Below are 14,845 nucleotides of genomic sequence, written 5' to 3' on the forward strand. Positions count from 1 at the left end.
GCTGCTTTTGTGTCATAACAGTGTTGAATCTCGCATGGATTAGAGATGAACCCTGGCAATTGGCTGGCAGTACTAAAAGATACGGATGAGTTTTGAACTTGCCAACTTGAGCAGTTGTCAGCTCGGACCGCACAAGATGACGCTGGCGAGGAATTAGAAGCTGGAATTGTATACCCATTAAGCACACCAGTATTTTTGAGATCCCCATCAACTACTTGTCCAATACCCAATGAGACGCTATTGGGTTGAGAAGAAAGCAAGCTGTAATCAATAATGGCACTGCTATTAAAGTTAGAGCTCTGATCGAGGGGAACGGTACTGCTTCCTGCCTGATAACTGGCCGATGATTGGGAGGGGACAACACGGCAAGAAGGCTGAACATTAATTGTGTGGCTGGGTTCAGATAGCACACCCTGTTGTGGATGCTGCTGCTGCTGTAGCATTTGCATCAACATATTATTGTTCTGAGTGTTTAGCCCCCCAAAATTACCTGAAGGACCAACAGCACCAAGAGAATTAGGTGGCCAGGTTCCAAACCCAGAAGGAATATCCTCAACAGACATGTTGGATTGCGGAAACTGTTTGGCTATGTTCGATTGACATTTTATAATGGGTTGACCGAATGCCACACCACGTTCAACTGGAATGCATTTGGGTCCTTGTAACGATGCTTGAAGAAGAACTGGTTGGTCCATTGCTGGCAACACCAGGCCACCTGTTGGCCGACCCAAAAGCTCAGCCTGCAAAGCAGCCAGTGTCTGAGGAGGAATTTGACCAGAGGCAGCCAATGCTTGGATATCAAGTCTGCCTAGTGAACCAAGTTTTGCATTTGATTCTACCGGCCCACAGAATGAATTGGAAATCCCCCCTTGTTGCTGAGCTACTCCACTTAACCTCTTTAAATATAGTCTGAATTTCTGCACATTGACAAATCAGAAATAATGGTAGTCAATACAGCTTCAAGTTAATGTCTGTCAAGTTTCCAAAAGCATAATCTATCGTCATATTGATCATTCGTATAACTGAAAACCAGACATAAATCATGCATCAGCTGATTTAACAACATAAAATGAACATAATGCTGTGAGGTTTTAGATTAACAGTCACCCCCTCTCAAGGACCACTAGATTTTTAGCAGGAACCAAAAGACTGAAATGGTTTTTAATAGTTTTCATGACCATAGTTGTCAAGGCGTCACTTAGGTGACCGTTTTGGCATCCAGGCACCTTAACAACTAGTGTCTGGTCGCCTAGGCAGGCATTTGATCACCATGTTGGTGTCCCCTTGCATCCAGGCCCCTCCAACGCCTCGGTTGCCATAACGACTATGTTCACGACTATGTAGATGACTATGCCATCTCCACTGCATCCTAACCTCAACATACTCTCAACTCAACTCAGCCTTACCCCAACCAATGAAGTTGCAACCTCAACAGACTGCGCAAATAAATACACAAGCATTGGATTATAATGTGTGTAACTTTAAGTCTTTAAGTCTTACACACCAATCCAGGTTAACCATACTAGGGAACTACAGAGAGGTGGCAGCAGGAATGATCCTCAGACTATTCTTGGTGTTAGCATTTAATGACTGCACAGCTTATCGATCACAATTAGCCAGCCTCCAGAATGTTGCTAACTAAGGAAAATGTGGAAGGTCAATAACCATACTAAATAATCTTAGGATAGAAGCCAAAAACCTGACCACAAATATAAGATCATGAAACGGGAGCTTTTCCACTTACACCAACCCTGGAGCATTTTTGCACTAAAATAACTACCAAACAAAATATCATTCAAAGTATCCAGTCAAGCCATTGAACCAGATATCAGGAATCAGAATGAAAAAAATCCAGATGACACAAAATGTAATACAAACTATTATATCCTCATGTTTCATAATATGATATTCAATTTGTGAACTCCAACGACCACAAAACAATGTAATATTCTACCAGTGGAACTTGTCCATGCATTCTCATTATATGATAGTAAACTTAGTAACCTTTGTACCACGCTTCTCAGAGATCATTGGACTCGGAAGTCTAACCGTTCATTTTATCTTGATGGCCCATTGAGATAAGCTTATATTGGCAGTCCAAATATATGCCATGTGGCAGCACTTTTGGCAGTTAAATTTTGTGGACATGGTGTTCGAATCACCATCTATTAGTCTAATATGCTATAGCCCAATCTGATTTCCCCACGTGGAGATATAAAGCCTTAAAAAATGGTCGAAAATTCAATAGCGGCAACTTTGGTACAACTTCAGATCAACTCATCAACCACGATAAGTACAGGGTAAAGTACTAATACGGTGATCTATGTTTTAAAAATATATATATATATATATATAGATTGGACCGGAGCTGATGACGACAGAAGATATATGCCAGTATATTGTGCATTTCTTGGTGGAAGTCTAGTTACATGATGTAAGAATACGGTATTCAAGTGCAGAAGTAGAATATAGAGCTACCATTCACACTAGATGTGAATTGATGTGGCTAAAGTCTCATGGACGAGTTGAAATTTCTATTGATCAAGCCTATGGAAATGTTTTCTGATAACCAGGCATCCTATCTTTGATGATATGAGGGTGACTACCACTTCTCGTGTAACAGGTGATGCTTGAAGTTATTTCAACTCCTACGAATATTCCAATAATCTAGGTGACATTTTTACTAAAGCTATTTCAATGGTCCCCCTTTATTCAATTTTGTTACAAGCTGGGTATGTAGATATATAAGCTCCAGCTTGAGAGGGAGTAATGTAGAACTAGGTCAAAGACGTCCTAACCTACAGTAGGATCATAGGAACTGATGACAGTAGACCTTAACATATGAATCCAGCAGCAGAACAATAGGTAATAAACTTAAAACCAATTCAATGATAAGATATATGAGTACATGGGGTAACCACAGGTCTGAAACCAATATGAACATAAGCCCTCAGCTACAGTACAAACATCAGCATAACCCCCACTGTTGGCTTAGCAAGATGAGCTCTAAATTCAGAAATAGCAACTGACTCGGAACTAGTACCTAAACAATTCTGAGTCTGATGCATCAAATTTTCCAGTCAAGAGTACAACTTGTGAATGGAAATAACTCCTAAGAATTTCAGTTTATTCTGATAGCCGAATGCTAAGTTAGGAAGGTAAGGTGATTCAGAATTAGAAAGTAAAAATCCAAATTAGCAACTAAAATGCCCACTGCCACCTTCAGCCATTGGATTAGCTTCAAAGCACTATTGAAGAAGAGAGGCCTAGGATGATTATTAAACTTCTAAAATCTAGACTCAGATTGATGGCCCGATCTGGAGTTGAAGGAGATTGAAAGAAACTGCAGAAATCACCATCACCGGAAGTCCACAGAGTACAAATGAGTCTTCACACTCATCTTCCGTGGAGAATCGATTAGAACAGTCCCTTGATAATCAAACAGCAACAATAGGGATGAGAACAGTGTCTCAGTACCCTCAGTTGATGGCTATTAAAATAGCAAGTAGAGAAAATGATGGGTAGAGAAACAAGGAAGAAAAAGGGGCAGGGATAAATGGTTGAGCCTCCCACTCTTACCTAGGCCTCTCACTGCAAGGTCTCTCACCTCACACTGCCTCTCACAGCAACCAAGTTTCTTTTCATTCATTCAAATCATGGGGGGAGTCCAAGACTCCTTACATGTTTATAGCAGTGGCTACCATACTCAATACAAAAGGAAAGAAAGTCTAAAGGTGGCTTGCGCATGGCAGCCCTAGGTCCCTAGCCTATTACAAGAGATTGAAATTGCTAATTACAGAATAGAAGCAAAACAGAAACTAATAGAAAAATAGATATTAAACATAGGAATAGAAACTAGCTAAAAAGCAAACTTAAAAAAGATCTTGGGCATCACTCCTACGCAAGCAGGCATGCGCCTAAAAAATATTTAATAAATCTTTTGAAAATTCTTCTCCAAGCAAAGCACATTGGTGCCCCACAAAATCTGTTAAATATCTCTTTCTACCAGATGCTGATCGATGGCTACATACGGACAGATTGTAGGATTCAGTTATAACAGAATATGGCTCAACTATATAACAGAATATGGTCCACAAATACTGGCCCAATGGGGAACAATCTGGCCACAAACACTGCAGGTTCCTCACCCATCAATGTACATCAAAGAGTGTTGAGCATAGTTTATCAACCATTGAGGAGTACTTCTGTCCTTATTTGTCTATACAGGGATATAACTGCAATTACTAGAGTAAAGATTGGATGAGAGTGTACTCTCTCTCTCTCTCTCTCTCTCTAGGGGTGGGGGCAGTGTGGTCTTTTCACGCCCGCCTGTGTCTAAGCATAGGCGCATCTTCAGCACTAGGGGAGGGGGGAACAGCATGGTCTTTTCACGCCCACCAGTGTCTGGGCATAGGCAACAGCAGACTGGCAAGGTTCTTTCTCCCTATATATATATATATATATATATATATCAGATTTCTGTTTGGATATGATCAACAAATCTTTCTTGAGAAATAAAAAAATAGAGGTTTTGTTGTTACCATACTTCTGAGGGAATAGAGAGAAGAATATAACTTCAAAAGTAACCATATTCTCTTAAAATTAATAAATTCAGTTATGATCCATTGCGCATGTTACAGTCGTAAGGTCCTGATAATGACCATCAATTGTAAGTAGAGTGGAACTACCAAACTACCAGATGACATCAGTTCAGTATATTCAATGTCAAGATATTTTACAAATGTCCAATGAAATAGAAGAATTCTTTCTCAACAACAAATGAAGCATCTATAAATTTTAGTGATATAGCAGTACAAGATCCTATTCTTTTATTCAAACCAACTTCACTTTCTCCAACTAACCTATCAGAATTTTATTTTTTTTATAGACGCAATATCCCTATAATTATTCTATAAAATTTCGTTGTTTTTTTCTTTCAGAGATTTAGGTTATCCCCAGGAATGATTCTAGTAGAGGTATTATATCTATACTGCTATATTGAATTTCTGAATTAAGGTCAAAATGGAGAATAATATCTCATTTTACTTTTGTTATCCTTAGCCTTCTTCTTGGGGGATGGGAGGTGAATACCTCCTTAAATTCCTCAATGTGATATGGAAACTTTAGTGCAAAATTACAATATTATATATAGTTATTGCTACTACTGAAATCTAAATAGCAAATAAGAGAATTAGTTTGGCAACCATAAACTATTTTAAAATTACCACTGTTACAGTGAAAATACTTCAATAGTTCATGTCCATATAGCTGAAAACAAGAAAAAGAAGAAAGAAAGTTACATGAAAGTCTTCCAATTATTGATTCATTTATCATCAGTACATCAAAATCTGGCAAGTTAGAATTGAACCTGCAAATGGCTTGCAACATTTTCTCTAGTTAAACCTGGAACATTCATCAATTCAAGAATTCTCTTGGGAACAGCCTCTGCAAATTAAAGCAAGGAAATTCATCAGATTAATGGCAAAGCACAATACATAATAAAGAAATGAACAAATAAATGGCCAACCACAATGAAAATTTACAAAGTGTTATCAAAATGTGATTACTTAAATCCCAAGATGATATTTGAAAATAAGAAATATGATAAAGAAACTAAGGCGAAAGGTAATAATCAGGGGCTCTTACTCTCAATTCCAAGCTGATTCACAGCACTGACAAATTGTTGATGCAATTCCACTGACCACACGACACGGGGTTTCTTTGATGTACCCGGGTCATCATTTTCCAAATCACCCTCATCTTCATCATCTTTAGGATCCCTCCTCTTTTTCTGACCTTTCCAACTGCCATCTGTTCCTTCATTAATGGAAGAAGCATAGTCAGCATCATCCCCTCGTTTAGTTCGATCATTTTCTTCCGCACTACCAGATTGTTCATGTTCTTTATTCTCACTCCACTTTTTTCTGACAACATGCTGCCATATATTCTTCAGCTCTTCTAAGCGTACGGGCTTAATCAAATAATCACAAGCCCCATGTTTGATTCCTTTCATCACAGCACTGGTTCTTGCATCACAAGACATCACTATGAAAGAAATATGAAATTAGATTATAAACCAAAATATCCAATACAATTTGACTAGGGGAAGGGGAAATAATTACTCACTAATAACAGGTAGGTCCATCTCTAGGCCAACATGTTCAAGGAGCTTAAATCCATCCATATCAGGCATATAAACATCACTTATTACCACATCAAAAGAACCTTTCCTTTCGCGAAGCAGGTCTAGAGCAATAGCAGCCTGGGAGCAAGTTGTAACTGCAACAAAGTAAATGTAGGTCATTGTTTCTGATGAAAGAAATTCACTGAGAACTTCCAACAATTGATATTTCCATCTCAAGAGAAGGCAGTCAAGACACCAATATTACACCAGACCCAGAACATATCTTAGAAATCATTAATCACAACCATGTACTGCAGAATATGAAAACACCAAAGTATATTTTTATGGTATAAGCTAAAAGGTAAACTTTTCAGACAAAGATACCATTCCTGCAGACTGAAAATGATGTTCAATATCCATGACATGATGCCATTCATGCAGCAGAAAATGCAGTCCAAGACATAGTTGTCAAGGCAACCCAAGGCAGCGGAGGGGTGCCTAAGCGCTTAGGCAAGAAGGCACCCAAGTGTTATTTTTTATTTCCCCTCTTTTCTAGTATTATTTAGTATGGCTACAAATACCATATATCATCAAAAATCAATATTAAACCACAAGAAGTCATCAAAAATCAACATTAAGTCACATCAAGTCATCACAAATCAACATTTAGAGAAATGTTCCTGTTCTCTAATAAGTTTTACTGGTCAAATGATTTTATTTTTACATGATACTATTTGTATTAGGTAGAGCACAAAACCAGCTTTCCAACAAATCCAAGATTGCTTAAATCTGAGTTGTATTGACAAAGTCATGTTCTGATCAAACTTATTTTCAAGTGCGCGAATGTTATTAAAATTAATTGAGTGAAAATAAAATTATGGACATCAGAACAAAATATTATTCTAATGCACTTTTTGTTTTTAGCAATATTTTACCACAATAATATTTATGAAATTTTCAAATTTGAGAAAAACATCAGCATTTGAAAGTTGAAAATTGCCCCTACAACCAAAAACCCAGTTTTTGTTCTTGAACTAGTGTTTTGCCTTTTTATCCTTTTGGTATTTGATTTTTAAACTATTTTTACTAGAATCAAATAGGAGGGTGTTTGCTTATTTATAAATAATATCTTAAGTAAATGAAATAACAAATATAAAAATATTTACTTAAATGAAATTTGACATAAATAAGTATTTGCGCCTTGCAGTAAGGTGCTAGTCGCCCAAACCCCAACTACGCCACCTGGATGCCTAGTTGTTGCGTAAGCACCCCCTTGACAACTATGCTATTCTTTGTGTTTTTGGTTGTTGTATACTGTATGTTTGGTGTTTGTATAGCTTATTTCATGTCTCTATTAATGAAATTCAGATACTTATCAAAACATATTGGATTGGATTTATAGAATCCTAATCCAGCCTAACTTACAAACTTAATAACAAGTAAAAAAAAAGGCCCAACACATACATAATCCATCCCAAAGCTTATTTCCAATAAAATAAGCCTATTTAGATGATTTAACTGCATCTGAGAAATCTGTTGTGCTGGCAAAAAGAATAAAGAGAAGAATATGGGGAAACGAAAGGAGAGAGTATAACAAAAAACGAAAAGAAAATCTCCAGCAGTGGGGAAAGAGAGAGAAGGGAGGGAAATACCTCTCATTTGATAGAGGAAAGACGAGGAAAAGCCAGGTAGACCATTACCAAATAAAAAGGATTAATCCCCAATAACACATAACCATCGTAGGTATATCTATTTATAGAAAAAAAAATCCAAATAAACTCTACATCTTGGACTCAACTAACTTCACTAATTAATCAAGACTCTAGTTTCCTAAACCAATACTAACACTTATAGCCCATAGATGAGCAGAAATTTTACATTTTAAAAATTAAAAGAATCCTAATCAACATAATGTAGGGATGGATTTGACAACCAAACCAGTCCCAAAACTGCAAGAACTTTTAAATTACAGAACAACCAGATTACAGCTTATATAAGACAATAATTCCACAAACCAGAAATAACGAAGAAGGATTTCTCAGCAGTCAAATCGATCTCCAAAACTGATCCTTTATCAAATCAGAAAATAGACCAGCAACTAGGACTAATTCAGACACAATAATGAGTCCCAAACACAGCCCAACCAGAATACCAATCACAGAAAGACAGGGGGACAGAAAGGACCCTATCGGTTCTGTCCTCTGTTCAGAAATCCACTACAGGACAAAAATATGGTGATTTCATATATCTCACAAACCACTGATGAGAATAGGCTCATATGTGGATCAAGTTTCTTCCTAGGTGAGGGGAATCTCTGATCAAAATTTCAGACCAAACTGAAGGAGAAATAGACCTGGACAGAATCTGAGATTTCTTCGCAGAGCACTTTATCACTGGACAGAACTGAGTAAAAGGTTGAATTAAATACCTGTGACAGTAGGGCAGTAATAGGGCCTCATAATACCTTGAAGAAGAAAAAGAACACTTGAAGAAACCCTCCTGAACTTCACGCCGCAAGGAGTCGACCAGATCAAACACCAGCCCCTTGTTCTGTGATCACACACACAGAAAATCCAGTAGATGCATGGCAGCGACCAACAGCAAGCTCTTTTTTTTTTTTAAATCAAAATTGTCTCTCTATGATGAGAGCTCTCTTTTATTTATAATAATGATGGGGAGGGTTTACAAGTAATAGTAACTCAGAGTTACTAAATCTGAGTTACTAAAAATTGATTACAAGAAGTTACTAAAAACTGAAAATTAGAATCTAATGAAAATAGAAACTAGTCTAGACAGAAATTAGAAACTAACAATGACTTGAAATTAGAAACTAATTTAGGTACTGAAATTAGAAACTAAATATCCCCATCTAAAAAGGAAACTAAAGAAAAAGGAAACAAATCACTGAATCCCGTATGCAACCATAGAACCCCTAGTTTAGACCCCATAAAAGTAGCCCAATATACTCCAAATCACATGGACTGAAGGACCAACACGTATACAACCCAACCCTAAGCTTATTCCTAATAAAACAAGCCTAGTTTGGTGAAGAATCTGCATCACAACAATACCAAGAGAACCCCAATAGCCAACTACTGACACATACACGGGACACACAAAACATATCCTATGACCAGCTAATCTCCCCTTATAACTGTAAAACATAAACCACTCTTGATTCTATAATTAAACCTCAAATACACAAGAACAGATCTAACAACTCCATTAGATATCCCAAGATGCTCCTGCATCACATATGCCCATTACTCTTTTGAATTATAAAACCCAGTTCTCCATCTTCGCAAAGCCATTGGCTTCAGTCTCAGTCCTTACCCCATACTCTGACATTCAATTATTCATGAAGAAAGCACAAATGAAACAAAAACCCAATTGATTTTTCATGTAGAATGATTGCCTTACTTGCAGGGGATAAGGCAGTGTGCATTCGACCCTACCAGACCCTGCAGTAGTGGAAGCCCCATGCGCTGGATCGCTCTCTTTTTAAAGTTTGCCTTGCTTTCATTGTAGTAAAAAAAATTGTTTTTCATTTCCAAGTGTCTAACTTTGTGAGAGAAAGGGACAAATTGTAATGACACAAATAACAATTAGGCACCAGAAATATCCCTTAATATTTCTTCCCAACTCATTACCAAGTTCACCTGAAAATCTCACTCCACAATCACTTCTATGATGATATGAAGTTCAGATCAAAGAGCAAATAATCTGGAAGCCTTCATAAAAAAATATTAACCATCTATTTCCATATGAGGGCTCATTGCCAAATGAAACATAAGATCAAGTTTAAATTGCCAGAGGGGTCCCCTCAACACTGGCCAAATCAAAATCACCTTCTACATCCCGCTGAAGGTGTCTACAATAAAATCCCTCCCCTCCCCTCTCCTCCCCCCCCCCCCCCCCAAAAAAAAAAATAATTATAACATTGGTTGCATTATCCTGAGTTAGAATCATTCAGAAGCCTCATAAGGTCAGTTACTTTCTCTGTACTCCTTAATACCATATTCAAACAAAGAGATCGCTTTCCTTACAGATCCAAAAACAAGCTTTCTATATTCCTCCTTTCTAAGCCTTTTGGATGTGTGGGATTACTTGCCATTCAGTAGGGAAGATTGCATTCTTTTTAATGAAACTAGCTAATAATTGAGAAATCACAAAGAAAGAATAGAGTTGAAGATTGAAATATGACCTCAGATGTGTTGCTCTCATAATTTTTTCTTTTCCTTTTTTCATGATGAATCTCCCAACGCTATTTAAGAAGCATATTTCGTTTTCCATAGCTAGCAAGATTAGACATCCCATGTACATGTCCAACATAAAACTGAAACTTCCATTTTCTAATTAAATCTCTATAACATTCAAAGCATGTTCCATGTCAAACATCTATTGATGTCGAACTCAGAAACCATATCAATGTCCCACTCTGGTACAACAGTTTCCCAAGACTGCACTTTCTGCCAACTGATCTACAATGCGGTAGGACAACCTACCTCAGAATCAAACGGTATGAAATATTCAAACAGACAACCACCTATCCGCACTTCTTGGATGTGAAGGATTACATAGGCAAGAATAGGAAGACAGAAACCACCACATAACCAAAGAGGAGTCACACTCCATTACTACCCTCCCATACCCAGAAGAGTAGGGATGAGCCTCAGAACACGAATGGAAGAGTCAACAAAACTATTAGGTCTGGAACATAGACAACAAATATCCCCGGTCCCTCTGAATACCCAGGACTGCCCATAAGCAACAAGGAAGCTGCTTCAACAAAGAAATGGTTTTTTTTAGCCCCCAACCACCTCCTTCATTCGCATCTGCCATGACTCATAAGGCGTCAACTAAGTATCCTACTTCCCATCATACTCAACAACACACACAGGGATAAAGAGGCAAAACCACTCAGTGGCCAATACGAAGACCCACTCATTTGAATTATCCCAACAACAAACCCAGAACGCCAAATAACATCTTAAGTTGGACTACTGAAACAAAAGTCAACGAACACCCATCTCCACCACTAAACAGAATTGGCACCAAATTTAATCATATTAAATTAGGTGCCATAATCACGCAATAAATGTAGAGAAATCAAGATGAACTTACCACGATACGAGCATTTCCGAAGCATCTGCTCCAAAATCCTCAAACAGGTTGTATCATCATCCACAACAAGCACTCTCAAGCCAACAGGAAACTGATCTATTGCAGCAGTATCAGCTTTACAAGATCCATAACTACTAGCAGTCGTACTAAGACTCGTCGCCGACAGTTTCTGCACAGTAGCCATTACCAGAGAATATCCACAACAAACCCTTCAAAGTTCAAACCCAGCTCTTTTTCGTCCCAAACGAGCTCAATACAACTAGATCCTCCACCATGGCGGATCCTTCCTATGAACAGGTTGTGAAATCGACATCACCACCATTTCACACCAGATCTAAAAATCTTTCCTTTTTATCTACCTTCAAAGACTGTTTTCCTCTATCCCGAATCACTCTGAGCTCAAATAATCACAGATCTGGAAAGGAATCACTGTTAAATCTTCGTTAGTTCTTCTATAAAACGAGAATCTTCAACCAATTACAACTCACTTTGAGGTCAGAATCTCCCGATCCACTGATCCAGAGGAAACGACCTCGGCTTCAGGCTTTCAAAGAGAAAGGAAAAAAGAAGAAAAGAATATTAGTAAAAGAAGAGAAAGGACGACCAAAAAGACAGCGAGAGCCAGTGGAGAAAACCTCCGTAAACGATTTAAGCTCTCTTTTGTTTCTTTAATTAATTAATAATAAATGGATATATATTTTTTAATTAATTATTAATTATTAATATAGAGATATTAGTGACTGTGACTGTGTGAGTACTACTGAGTCACTGACTCCTCATAAGAGGCAGCGAACCCCGCCGCAGAATTCTCAGTCTGGAGCTGCGGCTTGGCTCAGATCAGGTTCAGATGCTGGCTCCCCTTTATTATCAGCTTTTTTCTTGTGGCTTTGCTGGCTCAATGACCCTGGTTGGACCACAGCCATCGAACCTGAACCAAAATGTTCTTTGGGTCAAGATCAGATACCTCGTCGGATCCAAGATTCTGATACCTGGATCGATTTGTAACTGATGTCCGAAACAGATTAGACACATTTATTCATTATTAGTATTATTACGATTTTTATCCTGTTATGTTGATATGTTATTTCTGTTACTTTCGTTTCTTTTCTCTTCTCTTCTCTTCTTTTCTCAGTTTTAAACATAGTCAAATGTTTAGGGAAAACATATTTTCTACGGGTTTGGTGGTTTTGTTCACCAGACCTATGAAGTAGTTTCAATAAGGCTAGATTTGTTTTGTATACATATCTTATATGTGATAACAACGTATCATTTTCATCCAAAGAAATCAAATCAAATTGAAAAATTAATAAGGGGTTGGTAGCCTAGTGGAAGGAAGCATTTGTCCCATCACCGTTTGAGTCGATTAGTTGTGGGTTTGAGTTGACATGCCCCATTATCATTTGTTGATTTTACAAAAACACCTTTCTCATATGAGGGCTTAGGCCTAGGGCTATAATCACTACTATGGAGTAGGGGTGTCAATTGGTCGGGTTGGGTCGGTCTCGATCGGGTCTAATCGGGCTCACCAATATCTTAGGTTGCACCGTGAACGCCTATTTAGTTAAACGGGCTTAGCTAGTGTGAGTATGGTATGATTGATAATCGGGTCGATCGGTCTTAGGCTTTAATCGGACCTTAATCGGGTTATAGACCTATTTAATTTTAAACAGGCTTTAAATGTGTCAACTTTAAAATTGGCCTTTTAAATGTGTGCTTGAAATGAATACCAATAAAATGAAGCAAAGATGGATATAGTAAAGAAATATCTCATAGTTAAAATGGATTAAGCCAAATATGGAAGTAGCTAAGTTACTAAGGTACTCAATCTTTAACCCAACGGAACTCAAATCAATTAAACTATGCCTACACAACCCAAGTTAAGCAAGTTTAAATCAATTAAACTATGTTTGAAAATGATGAATCTTTATATAACAATCACCATCATCTCAATTGTACATATCACATAACCTTAGCATTAAATATAAATAGTATTAAAAAAAAAAGTAATATTAAAGGGGTCAGGCTTAAATGAGTCAATTAAAGTTAAGCTTGTAAATGTGTCGAGTCAGTCGGGCTAGGCGACTGCACCATGTACTTCTTGTTTATAAACGTGTCTGGCTTGATTAATCAAGATCTGGCCATAAAAGTGTCGAGTTCGATCAGGCTTATCATTGCGAGCCTAAAATTGACACCCCTACTATGGAGCACCCTTTTTTGTTAGAAATAAATAATAAATAAATCCTTTTCTTTTATTAAATAACATAGACCTTAGTCAATATGATTGGACTAATTAAGGAAGCATTGACTGTGATGTTGAAAAGATTAAGTGGGGTCAAGTGGTAAAACGGGATAGGAGACGTTGACATTATTTGACTTCTCTCTTCATAATTGCCATTTTGGGTTCATTTTATCAAAAGGTCTAAGTGGTCAACAATAGGTTGTGACATTTCACTATGACAATGGAACTTCAGGTTATTTTTTGTGATAGTAGAAAGTTTCGACTATTAGATTCTTTCATATATCTTTCATTTATTTTTTATTTTTTTAGATGATTTTTTCTTTGTTTTTTCTTGACATTCAAACACGTCCTACAAGAAAGAAGAGGGATATGCGTTTCACATTTTATTTTTAAGATTTTAATTGAAAGTATTCAAACCTTTTTTTTTTTTTAATTCTTGGCATTCAAATGTAGTTTGATAACTCCCAACTCCATGGGAGTCGAAGATGCATTAAATTTTTCTTATGCTTTATATTTTCTTGCAAGGGAAATGCAAATATTTTCTCGAGAAGTGAAATATATTTTACAGCAAATGCAAAAATATCTTTGTCCTCCTCATCCCTCCTGATTAGTATTGGGAATGGTTAGTCAAGGTTTATATTGATTCAATGTCAATCCAAATTGGCTTTGGTTAGACAGAAATATCTCTGGTTTCAATTTTAACACTATTTTTTTTTTACTATTTTACCCATTTTTCTATATCGATCTACCAATATGATATTAGCCAAGAATTAAGATCGATCAGGGGGCCATTATTAATCCGATTCCTCAAACTGTGGTGGTCACTACTTTCTGAGAGAACCCTCTCCCTCTTCCTATATATATCTGGGAGAAAAGAATGCCACTTAGTAGCATAGACCTTGTGCCTAGAACATAAGGATGCGAAATTATCACCCCATCCTTGTAAAATCATAAAACTCCATCCTTCTTGATGCTTTGCACTCATGGTCCTCTCCCCTCTCTCCTCTCTCCTCCTCGAAACTAGTGTTAGGGCTACATGACCGAGCATGATGTATGGCCCATATATCTATTCAAGCCAAATTGTATCAAAACCGGTCCAATCATGGTTTGACAAAGCCAACCCGGTTTAGAAAAAGAATATAAAATCGGCATCTCTTTTTTTTTTTTTTTTTTTGGACTTTTTTAGGATAAGGTCTGTGCCACTTCCATAGCGGAGGGAAATAAGGTTTGGACGGTGAAAGGCTTCACTAAACCCTACTCAAGTAACTGGATTGCTACCAAAAAACACAGAAAAAAAGAGTAACTGGATTATGGAATAACCATTTAGAGTCAGAAATTGGTTGGCCCATTGGTTAAAG

General features: G+C 37.3%; 1 protein-coding gene across 1 annotated transcript in view; it reads right to left on the minus strand.

Moving 5' to 3' along the window:
* Positions 1-11,870, minus strand: part of LOC122073329 (two-component response regulator ORR21-like) — an 18,084-nt gene extending 6,214 nt beyond the window's left edge. Inside the window, exons 1-5 of the mRNA XM_042637905.1 lie at positions 11,249-11,870; positions 6,127-6,279; positions 5,647-6,045; positions 5,369-5,445; positions 3-917 (exon numbers count right to left, since the gene is read on the minus strand). Coding sequence (XP_042493839.1) covers positions 3-917; positions 5,369-5,445; positions 5,647-6,045; positions 6,127-6,279; positions 11,249-11,432 — 1,728 coding nt within the window. The 5' untranslated portion in view covers positions 11,433-11,870. The remainder of the gene's footprint in view (positions 1-2; positions 918-5,368; positions 5,446-5,646; positions 6,046-6,126; positions 6,280-11,248) is intronic.
* Between the last annotated feature and the right edge of the window lie 2,975 nt (positions 11,871-14,845).

This window comes from Macadamia integrifolia, chromosome 1 (assembly GCF_013358625.1).
Source record: "Macadamia integrifolia cultivar HAES 741 chromosome 1, SCU_Mint_v3, whole genome shotgun sequence".
In the NCBI taxonomy this organism is placed as follows: Eukaryota; Viridiplantae; Streptophyta; class Magnoliopsida; order Proteales; family Proteaceae; genus Macadamia; species Macadamia integrifolia.